Below are 24345 nucleotides of genomic sequence, written 5' to 3'. Positions count from 1 at the left end.
GACGCTTAATTTGAGTCTGAAATAAGAAAACATTGCCCTTTACTCTTAGATAACATATTAGGGTGAAGACACACAAAGCTACTAGTAGCAGCTACTTGTCACAGCTGCTAAAATAGACAATGCTGATCATTTACTGCTAATTGTCTCTATATATGTTTTAGCAGAGGCAATACTTAGGGGCTGATTTACTAACCCACGAATCCGACCCGAATTGGAAAAGTTCCGACTTGAAAACGAACATTTTGCGACTTTTTCGTATGTTTTGCGATTTTTTCGGATTCTGTACGAATTTTTCGTTACCAATACGATTTTTGCGTAAAAACGCGAGTTTTTCGTATCCATTACGAAAGTTGCGTAAAAAGTTGCGCATTTTGCGTAGCGTTAAAACTTACGCGAAAAATGCGCAACTTTTCGCGTAAGTTTTAACGCTACGCAAAATGCGCAACTTTTTACGCAACTTTCGTAATGGATAGGAAAACTCGCGTTTTTACGCAAAAATCGCATTGGATCCGAAAAATTCGTAAAGAATCCGAAAAAATCGCAAAACATACGAAAAAGTCGCAAAGTACCGATCATTACGAAAAAAACGCAATCGGACTCCATTCGACCCGTTCGTGGGTAAGTAAATCAGCCCCTAGGTATTGTCTATGGCAGGGAATTTTCTGGTGTTTAGTAGCTGTTAAAAAGTAGCTGCAACCAGTAGCTCCAAGTGTCTTCACCCTTATAATCATGTGAACTGCTTTTGTAAATGTAATTTCTTGTGAGCGAACTTCAACACTTGACTTCTGTGTTTTTAGATGTTCAATTGTAAGGTTATACATTCCTTTTCTTTTTGAATATATATATATATATATATATATGTATGTCAAAATACCTTGCCTGGGTGCAGTCCAGAAGAACTAAGTGAATACAAAATCTGGAGGTTAGGTACCGCTCACACAGGACTTAAGGTTCATTTTTAATGCTTTATTAAAGTGGCAAGACAACTGATGTTTCGGCTGCAACACCAGCCTTTGTCAAAGTTACACAGTGAAATTTACATGGATCTTATATATATTGTGTTTGGCGGGAAAACATACGGACAGTAACGTGAAAGTGTAACACTCTATCAAGCCGAAATGTCAGTTGTCTTGCCACTTTAATAAAGCATTAAAAATGAACCTTAAGTCCTGTGTGAGCGGTACCTAACCTCCGGAATTAAATATATATATTTGTATATATATATTATTATTATTATTAACATTTATTTATAAAGCCCCAACATATTCCGCAGCGCTGTACAATAAGTGGGTTTTATACATTGGACATACAGAGTAACATATAAAGCAATCAATAACCGATACAAGAGGTGAAGAGGTGCCCTGCCCAAAAGAGCTTACAATCTACAAGGAGAAAGGGTTGAGACACAAGGGGGCACATTTACTAACCCACGAACGGGTCGAAATGAGTCCGATTGCGTTTTTTTCGTAATGATCGGTATTTTGCCACTTTTTCGTATTTTTTGCAATTTTTTCGGCGTCTTTACGAATTTTTCGTTACCAATACGATTTTTGCGTAAAAACGCGAGTTTTTCGTAGCCATTCCGAAAGTTGAGTAAAATCTGGCGATTTTTCGTAGCGTTAAAACTTGCGCAAAAAGTTGCGCTTTTTTCGTAGCGTTAAAAGTTGTGCGAAACTTCGCACCTTTTAAGTTTTAACGCTACGAAAAAGGCACAACTTTTCGCGTAAGTTTTAACGCTACGAAGAAATCGGGCGATTTTACGCAACTTTCGTAATGGCTACGAAAAACTCGCGTTTTTACGCAAAAATCGTATTGGTAACGAAAAAGTCGTAAAGACGCCGAAAAAATACGAAAAAGTCGCAAAATGTTCGTTTTCAAGTCGGAACTTTTCCAATTCGGTTCGGATTCGTGGGTTAGTAAATGTGCCCCAAGGTGTGGATATATATATATATATTAGCTTAATTCTAGAGGGATTTGACTTACTCTATAAAAATAATTTCCTGGCCTTCTTTAGTGCGAATGCCAGTATTTAAAGGCCCACGGTCTTCTAGGTCCTGTGGGATTTTATATTTTTGGTTCATATATCTGGCCTTCTGTGGATGAGCTATCATATATAAGATAGTGACTGCTGTTTTGCAACATGGTAGACTAGACCTTAGAATGTGTCTTTGTGTTGAGTCAAAAAAAAATTTGTCATACATACAGGCCTGGATTTGTGGTGAGGCCACAAAGGCCCACGCCTAGTGCAGCATAAAATTAGGGGATGCTGCCCAGCCGCAAGTAACACTTGCACACATATGAAGTGGCACACATCCTCTCCTTTAGTGCTCCATATGTGCGTGAAAAGGATGTGCATGTGTGATATCCTGGGGGGAAGCAGAGAATGTTGTAGCCTTTGAGCACCCCAAACTGAAATCCGCGCTGCATAGATACCTTCTTCGAAAAATATTTAGGGGTGTATTTTTTAACATTGGAGACATACATCACTGATGATGTTGCCCATAGCAGCAAATGAGATTTGCTGTTGTTTTCTAACTTGTTTTCTAATTGTTGATTGGTTGCTATGGGCAACATTGTCTCTAAAGTTAATAAATACACCCCTTAGTGTTCTATTAAAACAAATTCAGCAAAGAAAATACAGAACCACAACTAAATTCATTTTAACTACAACCATGCATGTCTAGTTATTTATTAAAAGATCTGAATTGAAAAAGCACAAATGAATTAAATTGTGTAACGAAAAGAAAATGCAATTGTTTTTCTTCATGAACCTGAAAACCTCTAAAGGCAGTAATTAAATAAAGATTGTTACAATTTGCCTATTGACTTCTACATGAACTCAATAGCTTATAGATGGTGAAATGTTGTATTTGTGTTTTTTACGCTTTTTAGTGTAAAAAACATGAATCATGAAAAAAATACAAATGTTAGTAAATGCCCCTGAAGTGTCATTTTCAAAGCCCACAAATGGAAGTGCAAAATGTGTTTCGCAGATTTATTGAAATGTAAGTTTAGAGCTTAAGACATAAAAACGCACCCACAATCTATTCATTCGTATGGGATTTTTAAAAGCATATTTATCAATAGGTCTGGCTTCACTTTGCAGTTAGTGCTGGATTAAAAATCTGGTACACAGGGCTGAGGAGCACAAAGTTAAATTTACAGTATTTAAGCAAAAAAAAATATTTCTAAAGTTTGTGGGTCGATTTTTCAAATGTACCTGTCCATGGTCAGGTCATTCAATTGCAAATAAAATGTGTTATTTCCTGAAGTTACTCCAAGGCACACATTTTTTCTAATTTATAGAACTGTGCATATTTTCGGTGTTTTTTTCTTTAATTTGCACGTCTTTTTCGTACTTTCGTACAAATTTTATGCAACAAAATCATATTTGTTGCAACGAGTACAAAAGTTTCGGATTCATTCAAGCTTCGGTATCGTGATTTTCCTTTGGCCAGGTTGGAGCTGCACAGTGCCATTGAGTCCTATGGGAGGCTTCCAAAAACATTGAAGCACTGAAGGATCAAAGTCAGAAAGGTTTTCCCGCTGTTTACATGAAAATTTTGTCTTTCTGATCACCAATACAATATTATCGTGACTGTTATGTTTTTTTTCATAAGCATTTTCCGATCATCAGAAATTATAGTATCTAATCCAAATTTTACCCATTTCGAGATTCAAACTCGTACTTTGATGAATCTGCCCCCTAGAGTGGGTTTTTGACAAACACCAGGTTTTACGTGGCTCTTGTTCAAAGTAAAACTCACTTGTTTTTTGTAATTTGTAATTTGTATCTCCAAACCTACAAAGTCTACAAAAAACCATTTAAACATTCAATACACCCAATATGATTAGCTTAGTAAGGATGAAGTACAATGTACTATTTTATTACTACAGATAAAAGAAAACAATTACAAAAAATAAGAATTATTAGCTTAAAATAGACTCTATGGGAGATGGCCTTTCAGTAAAAAGTTCAGACATAAGAATGTTTATTAGAACATACATTTGAAAATTAAAAGATCTGAACACAATGACATGTGTTGTACTTTAAAAACTTTAAACTATTCTTTCAGATGGTTTGGGATAAACCTAATGCTAGTTTATGTCGTAAATTTGCTTTGATCTGTGAATAAAATAAGCTTCAGGGAGTTCTTTATAAGTAACAGCCATTTTTCATTTTTAACTGTGACAAGTTGGAGAAATGAGATTTGGCAAAAGCCATAACCATTTAGCTTTAACATCATTATATTGTAGAAAACCACCTACACATGTAAACAGCTGCTTTTTCATAAGTGTCATAACCCTCAAATTTAATAGAGGACTGGCATGATTTTTAAAAAAAGCTTTTTTGTGCATGTCTCAAAATGCTTTGTTTCCATAAAGAATCTGTTTGATTTCTTCTCTTGTTCTGTCTTAACCATATTCCTAACAAATTTTCCCCCTGTATGTATTAAAAGTTACAGGCGCAGTAACCCATAGAAAGAAAAAAGATGTTCGCTTTTAAACAGGTGACCACTAAATGCTGATTGGCTTCTGCAAACTTAGTGGGGGTCAGGCAAAAGTGCAAGGGAGTGCCCCAATGCTTAATTTATTTGTTTCCCACTATGCAGATTTCTCAGATTTCAAGTGGCAGATGCACCAGAATATATTTTAATTACTTTGTACATTTCTATGAATTTTGCAAAAGTTGCACCAAACATTTGAAGAACAGGGATGATGTTACTTCCTTCATACCTATGTAGCATTTCGCCATTGGGGATATTAAATCAACCGATAAGGGGGAATCTAATCTCGTCACCTGAATAAAAGCATTTAGGAGATAGGACTTAGGAGCAAGACAGACTAAACACGGCAGGTAAAGCAGGTATGGTACTTACTGCATGCAAGGTAAGGCAAAGTACAAAAAGTTATGCATGTATATCTTTATTTATAAAGCGCTACTTATGTAGGCAGCGCTGTACAGTAGAATACATTAATACAAACAGGGGGTTAAAGATAATGGATAAATACAAAGTACAACAATAAATACAAATAAATACAAGGTACAGTTGCAATAAGAGTCAGAAACACAAGATAAAGGAGGTCCCTGCCCCGTAGAGCTTACAATCTATAAGGGAGGGGTAACTAACAGACACAAATGGGCAAATGTAAGTGCTGTAGGTCACAGTGGGTGACATTACAGTATAAGTGCAAGAGTTAAGGTCAAATCCCAGGCACATGCCAAGGCATGCAGAGCACTGGAACAAGGTTAGAAAACAAACTGTAGTCCCTAATGAATCCAGAAGCCTGAACACACAAGATTAGTGTTCCTTGACCTATGATTAGGCAAAGGGCATTGTCATCAGGGGGTAGTGCTACATACTGTTGGGTGTCCTGATGCTAGCTGACCAAATGTTGTGTGTCCACATGATGAGGACACAATTCTTGTACTAACAGAAGCAAAATAACTCATAGGTAGGCCAGGCGACAACAGGTTTTATAGTTTGTTTCTTATAATGTAAATTTGTTCTGCTATTAGTAAGACATTATAGGCAGGAATGAGCAGGGAAGACACCTGTTATTTTGTGTGCGGAATGCCACCACAATACTGGAGTGTAAATCAGTAAAACATTTGAATTGTGTAAGTACTGGACATTACCCTCCTATGCATTTTCTGTCAGTTACATAATTACATTTTTACTGTGGGCACTTCAAACTGACAGCAATGCTTAGCAATTTTTAGGTGATTTTTGACCTGTGGGTAGCACATCCTTCATTGCTAATCTACATGCCTTAAGTCTACAATGGACTCTATGAAAGATGGCCTTTCCAACTTTGGGGAACAATGTATACCTACTGTATCTATCTATCATCTATCTATCTATCTATCTATCTATCTATCATCTATCTATCTATCTATCTATCATCATTGATTTTCTTCCTTCCTTCCTTCCTTCCTTCCTACCTTCTTTCTCAGTTAGAACTTTAACAAGTACACCCCAGTGGTTAAAATTTAAGTAAATTTTATTTCAACAAATGTTATCATTTTTTCAAAATGGAATTGCTTTTTAATTACCCCTTGAATGGTGATCTACCAGTGTCAAAAACCAGTAAAAAAGTTATTGATCTCAGAATGGTAATGACATCAAAATGTTAGTGAAATGCAATTACTTCATACCAGCAGTTCTCTATCTTTTCCAATTTTTCATTTATACATAAATACAATCAGCACCTGGGCACTAACCAACTAACCAACTGAAGGAACATGAAAGTAGCTATGCACTGTTTCTCTATATTTACAGTGTCTGTACTGAAAAGCTAATTAGCAGCACTATTGGAATGTAATACTGTATCTGGGAGATTCAAAGGAAATGGAAAATGCAACAGAGACGTAAAAAAAACAAAACACCATTTTATGATACCATCAGAATATTTGTCAAGATAATTTTTAGTGTACTTCCCTTAAATTACATCACCCAGTTTATTTTCTTGTAAAAAGTCAAAGCAGCCATCAAACCATTAACCATTAAAAACACTAAAACAATAGATCAGCTAGATTTGTACAGGGTTCATCATTAAATATTTCTCTAAAGGGAAAAAAATATAGTGTGCTCTATACAATTTGTAAAGTATAAACTTCCCTGATTTACAGACTCACTTGCTTGATCAATTCATTATTGTTACAGAGGTATGGGATACATTATCCAAAAATCTGTTAACCAGAAAATTTCAATTTATGAAAAGACCATCTTCCATAGAATACATTTTAAGCAAATAATTCTAATATTTTAAAAAGATTTCCTTTTTCTCTGTAATAATAAAGCAGTACCTTGCAGTTGATCCTAACTAAGCTGTGTGAATCCATATTGGTGGCAAAACAATCCTGTTGGGTTTATTTCATGTTTAAATGAACAGACTTAAGATATGGTAATTCAAATATCAGAATGATCACTTATCCAGAAAACTACAAGTTTCAAGCATTTTGAATAATAGGTCCTATATCTGTATTTTTATTACATTGTTAATAGTTGCACCTCATGCCTATCAACCTGAGATAGATCACAGAATGTTCACATCCACAGTTATACAGTTTTATACACACTGGTTGAGTCTATAAATCAAAGAAAACTCTTAATGCAAGTTGGATTTGGTCTTTAAAAGAACATTAAATGTCTAAGATAGTTTGACACTTTATTCATACTTGCTAGCTGGATAGTGGGCAATAATATTACTAGGTCATTATTAGATTCATTATCTGTTAATGATAAATGAATAACTATCTATGCTCAGTTAAACACAACACATAAAAGTGGCTTGTAAAAATTATGTGATACTTCTCCCCCAACTGTATAATTTAGCTCACACTCAAAGAAGAAAGGTCATAGTATGTGGCTGCACATGGTATATATATATATTTATATATATATATATATATATATATATATATATATATATAGTCCAAAATAGATGCCGCACTCACAGGACTTAGTGCAAAAAATTAAAATATTTATTGATGGAAATACGTCAAACTAACGTTTTGGCTGAAACGTTAGTTTGACGTATTTCCATCAATAAATATAAACATATTTTTGCCGCTTTATAGGTCCCTGGTAAGGCCTCACCTTGAGTATGCAGTGCAGTTTTGGGCTCCAGTCCTTAAGAAGGATATTAATGAGCTGGAGAGAGTGCAGAGACGTGCAACTAAACTGGTAAAGGGGATGGAAGATTTAAGCTATGAGGTTAGACTGTCGAGGTTGGGGTTGTTTTCTCTGGAAAAGAGGCGCTTGCGAGGGGACATGATTACTCTGTACAAGTACATTAGAGGGGATTATAGGCAGTTGGGGGATGTTCTTTTTTCCCATAAAAACAATCAGCGCACCAGAGGTCACCCCTATAGATTAGAGGAACAGAGCTTCCATTTGAAGCAGCGTAGGTGGTTTTTCACGGTGAGGGCAGTGAGGCTGTGGAATGCCCTTCCTAGTGATGTGGTAATGGCAGACTCTGTTAATGCCTTTAAGAGGGGCCTGGATGAGTTTTTGAACAAGCAGAATATCCAAGGCTATTGTGATACTAATATCTACAGTTAGTATTACTGGTTGTATATATATAGTTTATGTATGTGAGTGTATAGATTGGTTAGTATAGGTTGTGTGCTGGGTTTACTCGGATGGGTTGAACTTGATGGACAATGGTCTTTTTTCAACCCTATGTAACTATGTAACTATGTAACTATGCTGTACTGTGCAGGTGACTTCCATACAATGTTGCCATTTATATGCAGTACAGTATATACTGTAACCATAGTTACACTAATATATTACTTCTAGTTACCTGATATGTTTTATACTGCAAGTATTGCTGCAGTGTTATTTCTTGCCTCAAAACTTTATCCTCACAAACATTTAAAAATCTTGACAGCGCATCTATCCACAGCAATATTGCTTTCAGTTTTCATTAAATAGCCTTTCTCTTATTTAATAATATTGTCTTTGGAGCTATATAACATTGATTCCTAATGTAGAAATAGAAGGTGCACACAGAAGGTAGTTGGGCTGTTTAAATCTTTTATTACGGTTCAGAACACATAATCACATTTCTATGGACAAGTCTTTCCTTCAGCAGGATCCAATTCAGGGCAGAAAAAGTTAGTACCAAAAGAATTTCTTTCAAGATCAGATGTATTTAATTTATTTCTTTATTTTTACAAAAGGCTCCTTGTACGGGAACACTAATTTAAAAATCAAACTCTCCAGAACTACTTAGAAAAAAAGCATATAATGTTGCAATGTAAAAAGAATTATTGGGGCACCAGTCATGAACCTTTATTGAGATGTTAGGGGACACCCCCCACATCAACTACATTAAAAGCACTTACATCGACTATGCTGTAAAGATAAATATGGAGGTACTACTGAAAGCTAGCCTGCATATTATCCTGCATATTGTGCTCTACCCTAGTTAATGAATCAGGTCTCTTGTGTTTTTTTGTTCTAGAAACCATTTTATGGCAATGTTTTCAAGTGTTGGACTGCTTTCATTGTCCCCTTAACTAATTTGTATACTTTTCAGAATGTAATTCCATAAATTACTAAAAGTACTAATTGTGATCTTGTGAGCTTGAGAAAGATTACTTCACAGGATTCATGATATGATGTGACCAGGTGCGGACACACGTAGGGTAGAAGCTCTGCAGGAGCTCATTGCTAATATGTCTGACAAATGTTTACAGTGCAGGAGGGGAGGCCAATGTTTGGCAGCATTTGGGATGTCGGAGTCAGAGTCTCAGGGGTGAGATGAGAGTGGGACTAGCTGTGTGCCATAAGACTGTGTTCTGAGTTCTGGGTGGTAACCGAAGAACTGTGTCTCGCTGTGTACCAAGTTCTGGGTGGTAACCGAAGAACTGTGTCTCATTGTGTACTGTGAAGTCAGTCACAGATGGATATGCATACGCATCAGATTTCTTCCCATTACCTAATGGTACTGGGCAGGGGTGTCCCCCCTCCACATTAATCTTTGCCCTCCTGATAAAGACACTGGCAGAAACAATCAGGCAAAAGGAAATGCAATAAAGGAAAAGATATACAAGATTTCATTATTTGCAGATGATGTGTTATTAGCTCTTCTAGACTTTCTTCCCTCCCTTTTTAGAAATATTACTTTTGGGTATAGTTTTGTCTTTTACTAAACACCGATGAATGAAAAGACAATACAGCAAAATCAGTAGCAAAGTGAATGCTTTATCGTGGTTCATCAGGGTCAAACAAGACATTTTACATTGAGATTAGTGATAAGCAAAATTATTCACCAGGCATGGATTCACATCGAATCTCCGCATTTCGCCATTGGCAAATTTATTTGCTAAATGGGCACAAAAATTTGCTGTGGAAAAATCTGCTGTGAAACGGAAAAGTGTTGTGTGTCAAACACATTTCACAAATTTTTCAGTGAAATGGGACATATTCGCTCAACACTAATTGAAATACTTCTTATTGAATGTCTCTATACATGATCAGTATAACATCTCTTTGAGTAAGAAAATAAATAAATAAAGCAGAATTCAATAAAGAAATCAAGTACTAAATTAATTGAACAGAATATTTAATTTGTTGTCAGTCTAAAGGAACATACCTCTGTCTGCAATTTCATGATTTTACAAACATTTATAACATCTATTTTTTTTAGAGAGAGATAGAGAAGTGCTACATCAAGCTGTCACAAGCGCTACATGATATCCTTCTGTAACTACAAGTGAAAGGAATGCAGAGTTGATTAACCTATACTACAGCACTTTTGAAATCATTTGTCATTAAACATTTTGTTCAGCAAAGCCCACCTTCACTTTGTATAAATCAAAAGAAGCTGAACCAAGCAATACTACAAATACATGCCTGCAAAAGAAAAGTGTTTCATATTAAAAGAAAAAATAAGGTGGTCTTATCCTTTTAATTATAAACTTTTGAAAACATTCAGTTGCCTGCTTTCAAAAAATGGCATTTGTAAAACACGTGTGATATGTACAATATTGTCATAAATAATATTTCAGAAGCCTGAGCAATGATTTGTAGAAGATTGCTTCCAATAAGGTGTAGTGGCATTTTTTAATTAGAAACCATAATGGACTTGCGTCCAACAGAGATGTGAACAGGCAAGGCTCAAAAGATATGACTCTTAATAACCGACATATAATCATTACCTGAAAAAACACTTGTGTGACTGTTGTTACGTGTACCACACGTTAATCACATTAATTCATCATAATCCTAACAACAATAGGGTTAGTGACAATAGTACTGATGAGTGAATCTGTTCCAGTTCACTTCGGAGCAAAATTTGCAAAACTGGTAAAAAATTTGCAAAACGGCACAAAATTTGCGAAATGTATTGAAGTCAATATGCAACTTTTTTTTTTACAATTTTTATGCATGACAAATTTTTACGCAGTGATATTTTCTACATGCAACTTTTTTCTTACTCCAAATGCATTGAAGTCAACAGTAGTGATGGGCGAAATGTTTTGCCAGGCATGGATTTGCTGTGAATTTCCACGTTTCGCCATTGGCGGATTGTTTTGCGAAAAGAATGAAAAAATTTGCCGTGGAAAAATATGCCGCACGTCCAAAAATTGTCGCCGGCATCAAAAAAGAATAGTTGTGGGTGTCGAAAGAATAGCTGCACGACGAAATAATAGCCACGGCGACAAAAGGATAGCCGTGCGACAAAATAATAGCCGCGGGTGACAAAATAATAGCCGCGCAACATTTTCGCCGTTTCGCTGAAATTTTTCGCCGAAGCGAAACGGAACAGATTCACTCATCACTAGTCAACAAGCATTTTTTCTCACTCTAAAAGGCATTATAGTCAATTGGTGTTTTTTTGGAGCAATTTTTTTTGTCTCTGCAACATTTTTGTCTTGATGACTTTTCTCTGCGACTTTGCTTTCTCAGTGAATTTTTTTAAGGCAAATTTTTGCCGCAGTTTTGAGAAAAAATAGGCTGAAGGAGAAATGAGGAATTTTGCTGCAAATCCATCCCTACTGAAAAAATTAGCTCTTCACTAAACAATAGATGTTACAACCAATATTACAATATCTAAAATTGTTTCCACTCTCCATTTGTCTATCTTGTTTCAGATAAATGTTCTTACATTTGAGGGTGGAAGTGGTTTGGGATGGTCAACTATAATTAGGAAAAAACCTTATTGCTAGAATATAAGCTAAAAAATTATGGATATAGGGTTCTAAGAAGAAGTAGGTTTTAATGGACAAAGTAATGGGAAACTGGAACAGCATTTCATTAAAAAAAACAAGTTCAATTTAAGGACTTTATCAACACCCAATGTGACTTCATCAATTCCGCTGGGAGAAAGAATTAAACATCTAAACCATCTAAACCACGCTTATTATGCACATGGCATCTAAAACACAGGAATTCACATATTAATTAATAACACAATGGTACTATACCCCAACCAGACTGAAACAAATGTTGCTCACAGCTCATGACTAGTGATGAGCGAATCTGTTCCGTTTCGCTTCGCCGAAAAATTCGCGAATCTTTGAAAAGATCCGCGAAACGGCGAAAAAGTAGCGAAACGGCGAAAATGTCGTGCGACAAAAAAAATTGTCGCCCGCGGCTATTATTTTGTAGCGCGGCTATTGTTTCGTCTCCCGCGGCTATTGTTTCGTCGCGCGGCTATTATTTCGTTGCCCGCGGCTCTTGTTTCGTCGCCCGCGGCTATTGTTTTGTCGCGCGGCTATTATTTCGTCGCGCGCGGCTCTTGTTTCGTCGCCCGCAGCTATTGTTTTGTCGCGCGGCTATTATTTCGTCGCCCGCAGCTATTATTTTGTCGCACGGCTATTGTTTCGTCGCGCGCGGCTATTGTTTCGTCGCCCGCGGCTCTTGTTTCATCGCCCGCGGCTATTATTTTGTCGCGCGCTATTGTTTCGTCGCCCGCGGCTATTCTTTTTTTACGCCGGCGACAATTTTTGGACGTGCGGCGAAGTTTTCCGCGGTGAAATTTTTCATCCGTTTCGCGAAACAATCCGCCAATGGCGAAACGCGGAAATTCGCCGCGAATCCATGCCTGGCGAAACTTTTCGCCCATCACTACTCATGACCATTGCTGGAGATGTCTTAACCAACAAGGCACTTATAGTCACTTATGGTATCATTGCGATGCATTAAAAAACTGTAAAAAGTAACCACCATAACTGAAAAGGTCACTCAAGAAAAACTAGCTGACGACTTCCTACCCGAACTTATATTACATTTTGATACACAAACCTCAACTACACTTAAAAACCAACTGCTTCTATTTATGCTACAAGCAGCAAAAGCTGCTTATCCTATTTCTCATAAAAATGCTCCAGAAAATATCTCCAGATAGAGAAACCATACAGCTCTCCCTTATAAGTATGCAATATAGTATAAAACTAGGAAGTGATTTATTCTTAAATTGAATTCTTGCTGTAAAAACTGTGCACACCCTCCCCCACCCTTTCTCTTTTCTGTACCCCCCCATATTAAAAAATTCTTTAAAACAAAAAAAAAGACTTAGCAATAGCAATGATAGTTAAGTAAGTAAAATATTATTGAGGGTTTTACATTTAACAATAAATCTTTCACATTTGACATCCAATGAGGAGTAAATAATCAGACAGGTGATGAGTGCCTAGCCACTGATGAGTAAGGGTCTGCTTTTCTTGATATACTATATGAAATCTTCTTTACATACAGTAATACTGTTCATGGATAATTTAGGGCTCATTTAAAATTGGTAGATGAAGAAGTAATTGCATTCAGTGTTTGCTAAAATACAAGGGTTCTTTTGTTATTTAAAGGGCAACTATCATGAATGGGAATCTGCTTAAAGGGGAGCTATCATGAATGGAGATCTGCTTAAATGGCACCTATCATCCCTGGTTGAGGGAAACTATATAAAAAAAAAAACCCGCCAGTGCTTGACTACCCGCAATGAGAGGGAGCTTTCGGTGTGGTGGGCCATGTTGGTTGGCCCACATGCACATAATAAGCAATCTCCCAACTCACTATGCGCATGCGCCTGACTTAGGAGCAGTGAATGTAAATCCTATTCCTAAATCACACACATGTGCATAAGGAGTGTGTTGCGGCACACGCTTATTATGCACATGCGTGTGCCCCAACATGGCTGCCCACACTGGGGGCTTCTGATGTGGTATGCCCAGCGCTGGCAGGGTGAGTTTTTTTTTAAAAAAACTATTGTTTCCCCTATCTGGAGTGCGGGCTCTATTAGCCAGCAACTCTGTTCCGGGAAACAATACAGGGGTGATAGGTGCCCTTAACTTGGCTCAGTACTGACATGCAGCTTTTGTTCTGAGCAAAAAGGAGTGGTCCGGTGTTTTGCCTATACATATATGCCTATATATGCATATACGTCTGGCACATTGGCTGCAGCAGAGTAAATGCTACAGACTGACCAGGTGGGCCTGATTAGACTCAACTGGCCTATCAGGAAGCCTGAAAGACTGACTGGTCAGTCTAAAAGAGAGCTCTGACTCTGGCACAAAATCCAAATGCAAAATAGCCTCTGCTGCATATACAGTGTATATATATATATATATATATGGATAGAAAGGATAGAAACAATAAGCTTCTTTAATGTTATATGTAGAAATGCAGCTTCATCAGCACCCAGTCCAGCTCCATTCCTTTACTTCCCCTTTGCACATGTTTGCTGTTGAAGGGTGTGGCCTCATGACATGCCATAGAAAATCAGCTTTCACTCTGCTCTGTCACTCACATATTTCTGCGTCACTGACGCTGTTCAGGGAGCCAGAGATTCTGGAGGGTGAGGGATGGGCGGCTGCGTCAATGATTAACAATCATTAACAACAGTGCAAAATGGTGTCAAAACATTTGTCTAGACTTCATATTTTCAATATTGTGAAAAAATGTTCCCTTTTAAACTGAATTAACCACACACACAATTGTGTGTCTTAGTAGTAATGCCGTCCCCAGTATGTAAAAAGTGCCCTGCAACTCACATGCAATAAGCCAAGACCAACAATAACTGGAGTTTTCATTGATATGTACATGTGTGGGTTATGGTGGAATGAGCTGCATTGTCTGCTAAAATACATGATTTAGAGCTGTAGTTGAAAATAGATTCTGTGAAAGAAACATACCTACCATAAACTCAATGGGGCTGATTTACTAAGACACGATTTTGAATCCGAATTGGAAAAATTCCGATTGGAAACGAACATTTTGTGACTTTTTCGTATTTTTTGCGATTTTTTCGGCGTCTTTACGATTTGTGCGTAAAAACGCGAGTTTTTCGGCGTCTTTATGATTTTTGCGTAAAAACGCGAGTTTTTTCAGCGCCTTTACGAAAGTTGCGCAAAGTCGCGATTTTTTCGTATCGTTAACACTTGCACGCAAAGTCGCGCCTTTTTCGTAGCGTTAAAACTGAAAAGGCGCGACGTTTCGCGCAAGTTTTAACGCTACGAAAAAAATCGCGACTTTGCGCAACTTTCGTAAAGATGCCGAAAAACTCGCGTTTTTACGCAAAAATCGTAAAGACGCCGAAAAAAATCGCAAAATTACCGATCATTACGAAAAAAACGCAATCGGACGCATTCGGCCCGTTCGTGGGTTAGTAAATGTGCCCCAATGTCTTCTATCATCTAACATTTTACTTTTTTTGGCAAAGTGAGGTAATCTTCCTGCCCTCCAAATGTTATAGTCCTGTTTCTTGTCATACACAGTATGTTTCCATATTTTCTCAATCATCCCCTTGCTCCCTTTCTCTTCAAAGAATTTTTACTTAATTTCTTGTAAACTATGTTGTTAACACTGCAATGCTCCTGGTTTGCATTTCAATAAAATGCCTCAATCAAATTTCAATATAAAAAAATGGGAAGCTTCATTTTGCACATTCAGCGTAAAAATTAGTCTTTATATCTCTAAAATTGGCTGTTGACAACACTTTTTTGTGTAGATGCATGCACTAGAAATAAAGACTTCTTGTTTTTGACCATTTTTCTAAAATTAAAGTTTGAACTTTGTACTTTTTGCAGCCTGGTGTTTCAGTCTGGTGGCTCAATAATTCTTACTTAGACTTTACATTAGTTGTTATATTTCTTGGCAGAATCTGTTGAATGTTACCAATTGTTGTATCAATTCTAACAGCTGCCTTTAATGAAACTCTGGGATTATGCTTAGCAGGGCCTAAAGATAAAACAATATCAAGTAACTATCCCCATTCCTGGAGCTACTTCAGGGACACAAGCTTGAATATTGGAAACATGGGTAAAAACAGAAAACAATAAAAAAAAGTCTTTATTTCTGGGGTACTATCTGAAAACAACTGATCTGGAAAAATTTGAAAGGTAGGCAATCCCTTTGAACCAATATAGAAGATATTGGGTCCATTTATGGACACATTTTTGCATTCTTATTTTTATTTATAAAATCCTGTCTGAGGTAAGGGGTTAATTTTTATATATTGTACATAACTTAAAAACTTCATGCCATGCATAATTCAATTCAGATATGTCACGTGCAAAAATTAGCTTTGGTGAGATAAAAAAATGGATTGAAAAAAAAAAAGGAAAATTAAAATACTAATTATTGTTACCCTATAGCTCAAGTTGTTGTGATCCTCTGCATCACTTAAATGGTACTGATCTCCAGTCTAAGCATGTATGTTGTCCCTTTGTTCCTTATTAGTACTGTTTTCACCTTACCAGGGGGGTCTGAATTCTTACATAGTGTCTCTGCAAATATTCCATTGCTTTGTGATCAGTTTAACTATCTCTATCAGCTATTTTATTCGGAGAAAATTGCATTTCTCTATGTGCCAATTTATCTTTTACCATGACCAGTCACACAGCCTCTTGACCGCTTATATCAATCTGTACCCATTCATTTCTCTATCAAATCAGTCATATTTTAATCGGCACAAAATTGCACTTCTCTATGTGCCAATTTATATTTTACTGTGACCAGTCACAGAGCCTCTTGAACACTTAAATTAATCTGTACCCATCCACCTTTCTATCAAATCAGTTATATTACTCTTTTTATGCCAATTTACATTTTACAGAGCTCGTAACCATAGCCTCTTGACCAGTTATATTAATCTATACACACATTGAAATTACTCTGCTGAATTTGATATCTTGGTTCATTTACATTGCTCTGGGTCAATTTACATTTTTCAGCTTATTCTGTGACAAGCATTTTTCTAGTAGTGTTGCACTGTAACCACTTACTTGAATGACATAATGTGGTGCAGCCTTTGGCTTCACATGTACAACCTCCTTCGATCCCCTGACAGTTTTACTCAATATCACGGTTGCATTAATGCTGCAGTGTACAGCTTTAGACATGTCAATGAACAAGCAAGTATGATCTTGGACTGATTAATTTGCATGTATTCATTCAGGGTCAAAACAGTGGGGTCAGAAGAAGATTGTTAATTGGCAGCCACAGACAGCCCTGCTCCAAATTAAAGCAAGGTGGAGCTGTGGAATCCAGGAGGAACCTAAATGGTGACTAACAAGCTGTGCTTCAAGTGAAAGAATATGTTAATTCAGATTTTGTATCTCAATCCCATTTTGTTGCTCTGATTGCTATGTTTTTGTCCATCCACTTCTATATTTATGTGTGTTTGAAATAGATTACAACAGCTACTTATCCTTGGGACTTAATTGAACATATCCCTTCATTTACAACATTCAGTATACTTCCTTATTTTGTATTTCATCAATATTTTTCAGTTCTCCTTTAGTTTCTATAAAGTTTAAGGTTTTTAGACTTGTCGACCCTGAATACCTTTTGTTGTTGTTTCCATTTCACTTTGAATGTACAGCTAAGGAATTGCTTCAGGCACTGTACATCCCAAAATAGAATGCTTTTAAATTATGAATAGTATAGCAATTGAATGGATTTTATCACCAAACAAAAAAATGTATTTTTGACTGAAAACAATGTGCTTGGTTTTGTGAAAGAAAGGACTGCTGCAAAAATAACTGAACTTTAAATGTTATAACTACTTTTTTGCTTGCATGGTACTCAGAAGGCTGCTATTTTCCAGTCCATGTTTTCCACTGATTCTAGGTCAGTCTCACACAAAAAAAATGTCAGTGATTTTCCTCATATCACAAAAGCCTAATCATTTGTTTGCAAACAAAAAGTGTGAAAGTTACAAAAAAGAATCTTTCATTTTTTGTAAAAACTATGATTTTACTGAATGGTATCTGCAAAATAATTTTAATGTGTTTGCAATGTATTGTATTATTATATGCAACTACATGATTAAATATGGAAAATACTGAATACGTTACGCATCACTGTAGGATGCAGAGCTGTTTAAAAATCATTAGTCATAATAATTTAGATGAGGACCTCAGAATTTTCCCATTGACAACTAAAATTCTAGAATATAAGGAAATACAATTATATACATATACTATGGAAAAGATAGGTGGCACGTTTATAAACAATGTTGTATCTGGGCAATAACCAATTGCAACAAATCAGACTCTTGGGTTGCTTCCCAGAGTCCATTTGCCTAGTGATAATAAACATGGCCCCAAGGGGACTGATTGCTAGTTATAAATGAAATTTTTCGGCAGGCGCGGATTTGTGGTGAATTTCTGTGTTTCACCATTGGCGTTTTTTTTTTTTTTTTTTTTTGCAAAACGGGCACAAAAATTTGCAGCGGAAAGAATTTGCTATGTGACAAAAAAAAATGGCACATGATAATATTTTTTTGACGTGCATCATTTTTCCCATTTCTTAAATGTTTGCGATTTAGCAAGGTTTCGCAAATTTTTCAGCGAAACGAAATGGGACAGATCTGCTTATCACTACTGCCACTGTGGCCTTCCTTACCTGCAGCCTATTCCTGCTCTGCCTATACAAGAGTTGGGAATACAAAAGCAAGCATTACTGAGTAATCCTTTTCTAATAGTCATGGTCACATTAAAAAAAGTCACAAATGTCAAGCAAGTTGTCAGTAAGCCGCATTTTACTAGTTTTTTTCTGTTTCAAGAATTTTTTAGCAGTTTCACAAAATGGGACAGATTCACTCATCACTAGTTTTTATCCTGTTACAATATGTCTCATGAAGCTTTCCCTATTTGTTTATATTTAGGCATTGAATCTATTTTTAAGAAAACTATAGACCTCACAGTATGCAAGATCATTTAGTAAAGGTACACTTGGGCAATTTCTAGGTACCTGCAGTGTAACCAATGCTCTTAAACAATGAAGAAAGTGTTTTTACAAACTTGCATTTGAGAAGTAGGACATTTTGGCATATTACTTATGATTTTGTGCTGCATCTTGTGAATTGATATTTATGCTGGTGAGACTGCTTGGTTTAAAAAGGAAAACTCAGCTGCCTCTTTATGTCAGAACTGGCATATACAGTAAACAGACTTAACACTTTACTTTTTCTACTTACTGTTTTCTCCTTTAACTATTCTTATTAATCTCTGTCCTGGCCGTGAGATGTTTTACTCACTGCTTTCTCCTTTGACATTACTTTAGTACGCTCTGTAATAGCTGTGAGATGATGTAATGTTGATCTATAATTATAATTTTAGCATTAGGAGCACTTTATTACTATTTCTTGGTGGGCAGACTTGATTTTTATGTGTATTTTGGTTATCTAACACAACTATGATTTTACTGAGTCCTGTTTTTGGTGCAATTTCTCACTCATATATATATAACAGGTCAAGAGTGTCGGCACTCATAGGGTTTCCGCAAAAAGGCAAAGAAAATTAAAGATTTCTTAAATGCAAGTGGTGAGATTTATTGTGTCCAACGTTTCAGTCCTTTTACTAGGACTTTCGTCAGGGAGTCTAGTAAAAGGACTGAAACGTTGGACACAATAAATCTCACCACTTGCATTTAAGAAATCTTTAATTTTCTTTGCCTTTTTGCGGAAACCCTATGAGTGCCGACACTCTTGACCTGTTTGATGATTTTTCTGCTCTGGCACCTAGGTTTATTTTTACTTTAAGGTGTGCTTCCCACTTTGGACTGCTATATATATATGTATATATATACAGTATGTGTGTGTATAAATGACAACTAAATATTCCTTCTGTTTTTTCTTCTAGCTTCATTCTGATCTAGATAAAGGAGATGAAAGCCTAAAGTACATTCTTTCCGGGGATGGGGCTGGCACACTCTTTGTTATTGATGAGAAGACTGGTGACATACATGCTACACGAAGAATTGATAGAGAAGAAAAAGCCTTTTATACATTGCGTGCCCAAGCAGTAAACAGAAGGACAGGGAGGCCGGTGGAACCAGAGTCTGAATTTGTCATAAAGATACATGACATAAATGATAATGAACCGACTTTTCTAGAGGAAGTTTATACTGCAAGCGTCCCTGAAATGTCTGATGTTGGTAAGTATGTTTGTCCTTTGAGCCATTATACTTTTTTATTATTAGGTTAGCTTTTAAAAATGTAAAGTTCCTGTACAAATGTAGCAGAAAGCGAATCATAGCTTTAGAAACTTTGAAAGTCACTGTTGCTGCAGGTGAGAGATAAAAAGGGTGATTAATTGGATGAAAAACCAAAGTCATGCTATGCAAATCTTAGTTTATACTTTAAATAATTGCCATTCTGAGGTATTTCTTTACACAGACATTTCTCTACTTGACATATGGGGCACACGCAATAAGGAAAGCAAGCCTTACAAACATATTTTTCAAGCTACATTGCTTTACAAACTGAGGCATAAGAACAATTCTCCAAAATTCTAAAACACACCTTTTCCAGTAATAAAATAGTTCAGTATAAGGAATAAATGGCAGGAAAATAAAGTAACCAAATTGTTTTTCCCTTAATCAACCATTTTCTGCACCCTACAACAAATAACAAACTTTTCTTACTGTATTGAAGGAAGTTGTTGCCCCATGTTGCACCAAAATGTATTCCAGCCTATTTTATCTGGTAGTTTTAGGCTTATGTCTTACTTCAAGACCACTGCAAACCACCAGCGTGGGCAAGTTCTGATTTTCAGGCCATTAACTGCCAGCCCAGGGTGTTTGGAGCTGTTTTGGGATCTTTCCCAAAGTGAAGCCTAAGCCATTGCATTTTTTGCATGCATATTGTTGAACAGCTAGAGTTATCCCAAGAACGAGTGACCTGTGCATTAAAAAAACTTCAGTCACACTTTACTCTTGAGCTGCAAGCTGGAGTGATATCACCCCACTTCCAGCAACCGATCAGCAAAACAATGGGAAGGTAGCAAGTTAGCAGCTCCCAGTAGATATCAAAATAGTCAGGTTTCTGTCACCACCCCTATCCAGGGGGGGTTGAAAGTCAATAGCCATGAGGGTAAGGTATGGCCCATTTTCAGGAAGTGTCTTGGTACTGGCTGAGTGGGTTTCAAGTCTTGCAAGGCTTTGCTGATTGCTGATCGATGGTTGCCAATACATTCTCTTGGGGTTGTAATTGTTTTACCCACATAATATAAACCACATGGGCAAACAATAATGTATATCACAAAGGAAGAAGTACAGGTTAGTCTATGATGTATTTTATATCCCTTACCCGTGTGAGGGTGTGGAAAATCCACACCAGTCAGCATACACCTGCATGTCACACATCCCAGGCATTTATAGCATCCAGGTTTAAGTGGTATTGAAAGCCATGTTGAGGTGTCCATGTCCGGATTTATTAAAAAATCTGTCCGAACCAATGTGTCTCTAAGGCTTCTGTTGCGTCTGTAGCCGAACACCGGACGTGAGGCTTGATAGAGGGAAAGGGACTCATCCATTTTAAGCATTGGCCAATGATTATTGATAGCTGATTTAAATTTATTTGATGCTGAGCTATATGTGGTGAAGAACAGAGGTGGTTCCTTAGTTTCTTTCTTGGGCCGGGGTTGTAGTAAGTCTTTTTGTTTATATTTGAGGGCTTTGGTTAGTTGATTATAAAGTGTCTGTTCTATGTACCCCCTAAGTAGGAATCTGTCAAAGGCTTCCATGAGTTGGCTTTGTGCTGTCTCGGGGTCACTGTTATTTCTAATGATAAGCAGAAATTGGGAATATGGGATCCCCCAGATGGTGGCTGGTGGGTGAAAACTAGCAGCATGCAAGATCGTATTCCTATCCGTAGGTTTATGAAACAATCGTGTGCCAAGCCTATCCCCTACCCTGAAAATCTAGAGGTCCAGGAAATCAATCACATCAGGGTCAAAAGTCAAAGTCAGTTTTATAGGGGAATCTAATTCCTCTAATGTTTTGTGAAAGGAAACGAGTGAATCACTGTCGCCATGCCACAATAATAGAAGGTTAGTTTAACAACAGAGGGGGTCCTGCCAGGGGTCTAATATGGTCCTGCTCAAATTCCAACATAAACAGGTTGGCATAAGAAGGAGCTAATGCACTGCCCATTGCGGTGCCCGTCAGTTGTAAAAAAAAAAGTGTTTTCAAATCTGAAGTAGTTGTATGTCAAAACCAGTTCCAACAGTTCTAATAGAAAACCCATGGGTATGCGTTTGTCTGGGCGACCCTCTAGTGCCTTTCTACATGCCCTTAGTCCCAGGTGGTGGGGAATGACCGTATACAGGCTTTTAACGTCACACGGATATTGTACATGGGTTGCTAGGCAACCACAGACTTAGGCGCCAAAACCTACCTGTAGAGGGGGTTTAAAAGGTCATGGTGTTGGAATGTGTTTGCAGGTGCTTTAGTTTTTGCCTCCTGACGAAAGTCTCAGTGGGGACTGAAACGTTGAGGCTTGCTATGTTTATTTTGCTCCTTTTTTCTCAATAAATATCATCTCATATACACTTATATGAAACCCTGTGTGTGCTGGCATTACTCCTGCAATATTTTAGTTTATATGGCTCTTGCACCCAGTTTGTATTTTTTGTTAGTGGCGTGCACCATTATGATCTCTCTCTCTCTCTCTCTCTCTCTCTCTCTCTCTCTCTCTCTCTATATACATATATATATACACTGTATATATACAAAGTCTATAGTACTAAATGTGCCCACTATTATTTTGTACTAAACTAAATTGGAGAAAATGAGTACATGATCCATGGTATTTTTGTCTGAATAAAACTATTTGTATGACAGAATTAAATATTTTTTTTTTTTTGGTCTCCTGCTGAGCAATGAATCCATCAACATTTCTGCATTCTGTAACAAAGAGAGGTAACTGTAGGTGCTTTGGGCTGTTGCAGACACATATCTATTGCAAAACAAAAAATATTTCTATATTTCTAATATAGTTAGTTAGGCAAAAATGTAATCTCTAAAGGCTGGAGTGAACGGATATCTAACATAATAGCCAGAACACTACTTCCTGCTTTTGGCTCGCTTACATTTTGGTTAGTCAGTGACCTGGGGGGGGCGGGTTGGGGTGCACGTAGGACTGTTTAGTTAATTTGTGGCTACATAGGTGAGATTCAAAAGCAAAATTACTAAATAGTTATGTCCCATATGCTTCCCTTAAGTCACTGGTTATTGGCTGATAACAGGTTAGAGAGCTCTACATGCAGAAGTAGTGTAGAACTAACTATTTTGAAAAAAAAAAATTGCACAGTCTATTTTACCCAGTTTCATCTTTACACTGATTTGTTCCTTTAACACTTTTTACTATGCATCTGGAATACTTTCCTTATTGTGGTCCCTTTACTTTCAGGCAATGTATCATCTGGGAGAGCTGGGAGAACATTCGTAAGATAAACATTGTTTCTAGTACAGTTCCTAGTTTGTTACTTACTATTACCTTGTTCATAGCAGACTCTCTTTACTGACTCTTACTAAAGGGAGGTTCCCCAGCAGCTTCCACAATGTTCAGCAGATGGAGTCCAAAGAGCAAGACCTATGCACTCCATTTAAGTTAATGAAAAGGAAATTAAATGCATTGAATCCTGGGCCAACTGGGGAAAAACAACCAGAGCAAAGGTTATTGTTACCGTGACCTCTTTAGCCAGTGGAGGGATTCCAAAACCTGAAGGTGATTTAACCCATATGGCTTTTCACATAACCCTAGCCCCCAAAGAAGCCTTATATAGCAATAGTCCAAACCCCTAAGCCACATTCAATTCTTTCCAAAATTAGTAGTTTCCTAAAATGTAATTGAAGAGACTATATAGCGCATCCTTAAGCTCTTATCAGTCCACAAAATCCTATATGTTTTTATATCTATATTTGTATATATATTTTTTTTTTCAAGAAATTCAGTTCAATATTCAGCAAGTCCCTTGCTTAAAGAAAGACAAGTTTACATGCACATACCTATCAGAAGCACCAGGGCACTGAATTAATGTAATAAATTAGGTTACTGCAATTTAACTATTTATGTTCCTGACAAAATGTGCAAGAAATGGGAATTACTTTTGTCAGTTTGATGCTAGGCTTAGACTATGCAAAAAAAATGTAGCAGTTTCAGTGGAAATGATTGTTAACAAATAAGCATGACCTAAATAAAACTTATAAATGAATTAGCAAGGCATTCTCCAAAGCTGTTATAATTTCTGATTTCAAATTCCTTATGAGATGTTGCTTCAATATTTTTTCCCATGTTCTATATTCCTTTTATATAGTGCTCTGTGATTTCTTACATTTGTTGTGCTAGATGAAATCGGTTGTTAAACTTCTTGCTAAATTATAAACAAATTCAATAGTATTAAAAATAAACAGTTGTACTCCAAAATGGTATTACATTTTATTTCTGGCAGAAATTACTTTTTATCTGTAGAAGTAAACTAGTTAGAGAAATAGTGTATTACATCTATAATTTTTCTGCGTATACATTAACATTTGTAATACATGCATTGATCTTCATTCTAGTTTATTATTGTGCAATTTTTCATATAGTGTTAGCTAAAAT

At 36.7% G+C, this 24345-nt stretch overlaps 1 protein-coding gene across 1 annotated transcript in view; it reads left to right on the top strand.

Moving 5' to 3' along the window:
- cdh10 (cadherin 10, type 2 (T2-cadherin)) overlaps nt 1-24345 on the top strand; it is a 177402-nt gene that overhangs the window by 93224 nt on the left and 59833 nt on the right. The window contains exon 3 of the mRNA XM_002935584.5: nt 19601-19895. Within this exon, the coding sequence (XP_002935630.3) occupies nt 19601-19895 (295 nt within the window). The remainder of the gene's footprint in view (nt 1-19600; nt 19896-24345) is intronic.

The sequence above is a fragment of the Xenopus tropicalis genome, chromosome 6 (genome assembly GCF_000004195.4).
Source record: "Xenopus tropicalis strain Nigerian chromosome 6, UCB_Xtro_10.0, whole genome shotgun sequence".
NCBI lineage: Eukaryota > Metazoa > Chordata > Amphibia > Anura > Pipidae > Xenopus > Xenopus tropicalis.
The sequence above is the reverse complement of the archived record's forward strand: the minus strand, read 5'-3'. Positions and strand labels throughout refer to the sequence as shown.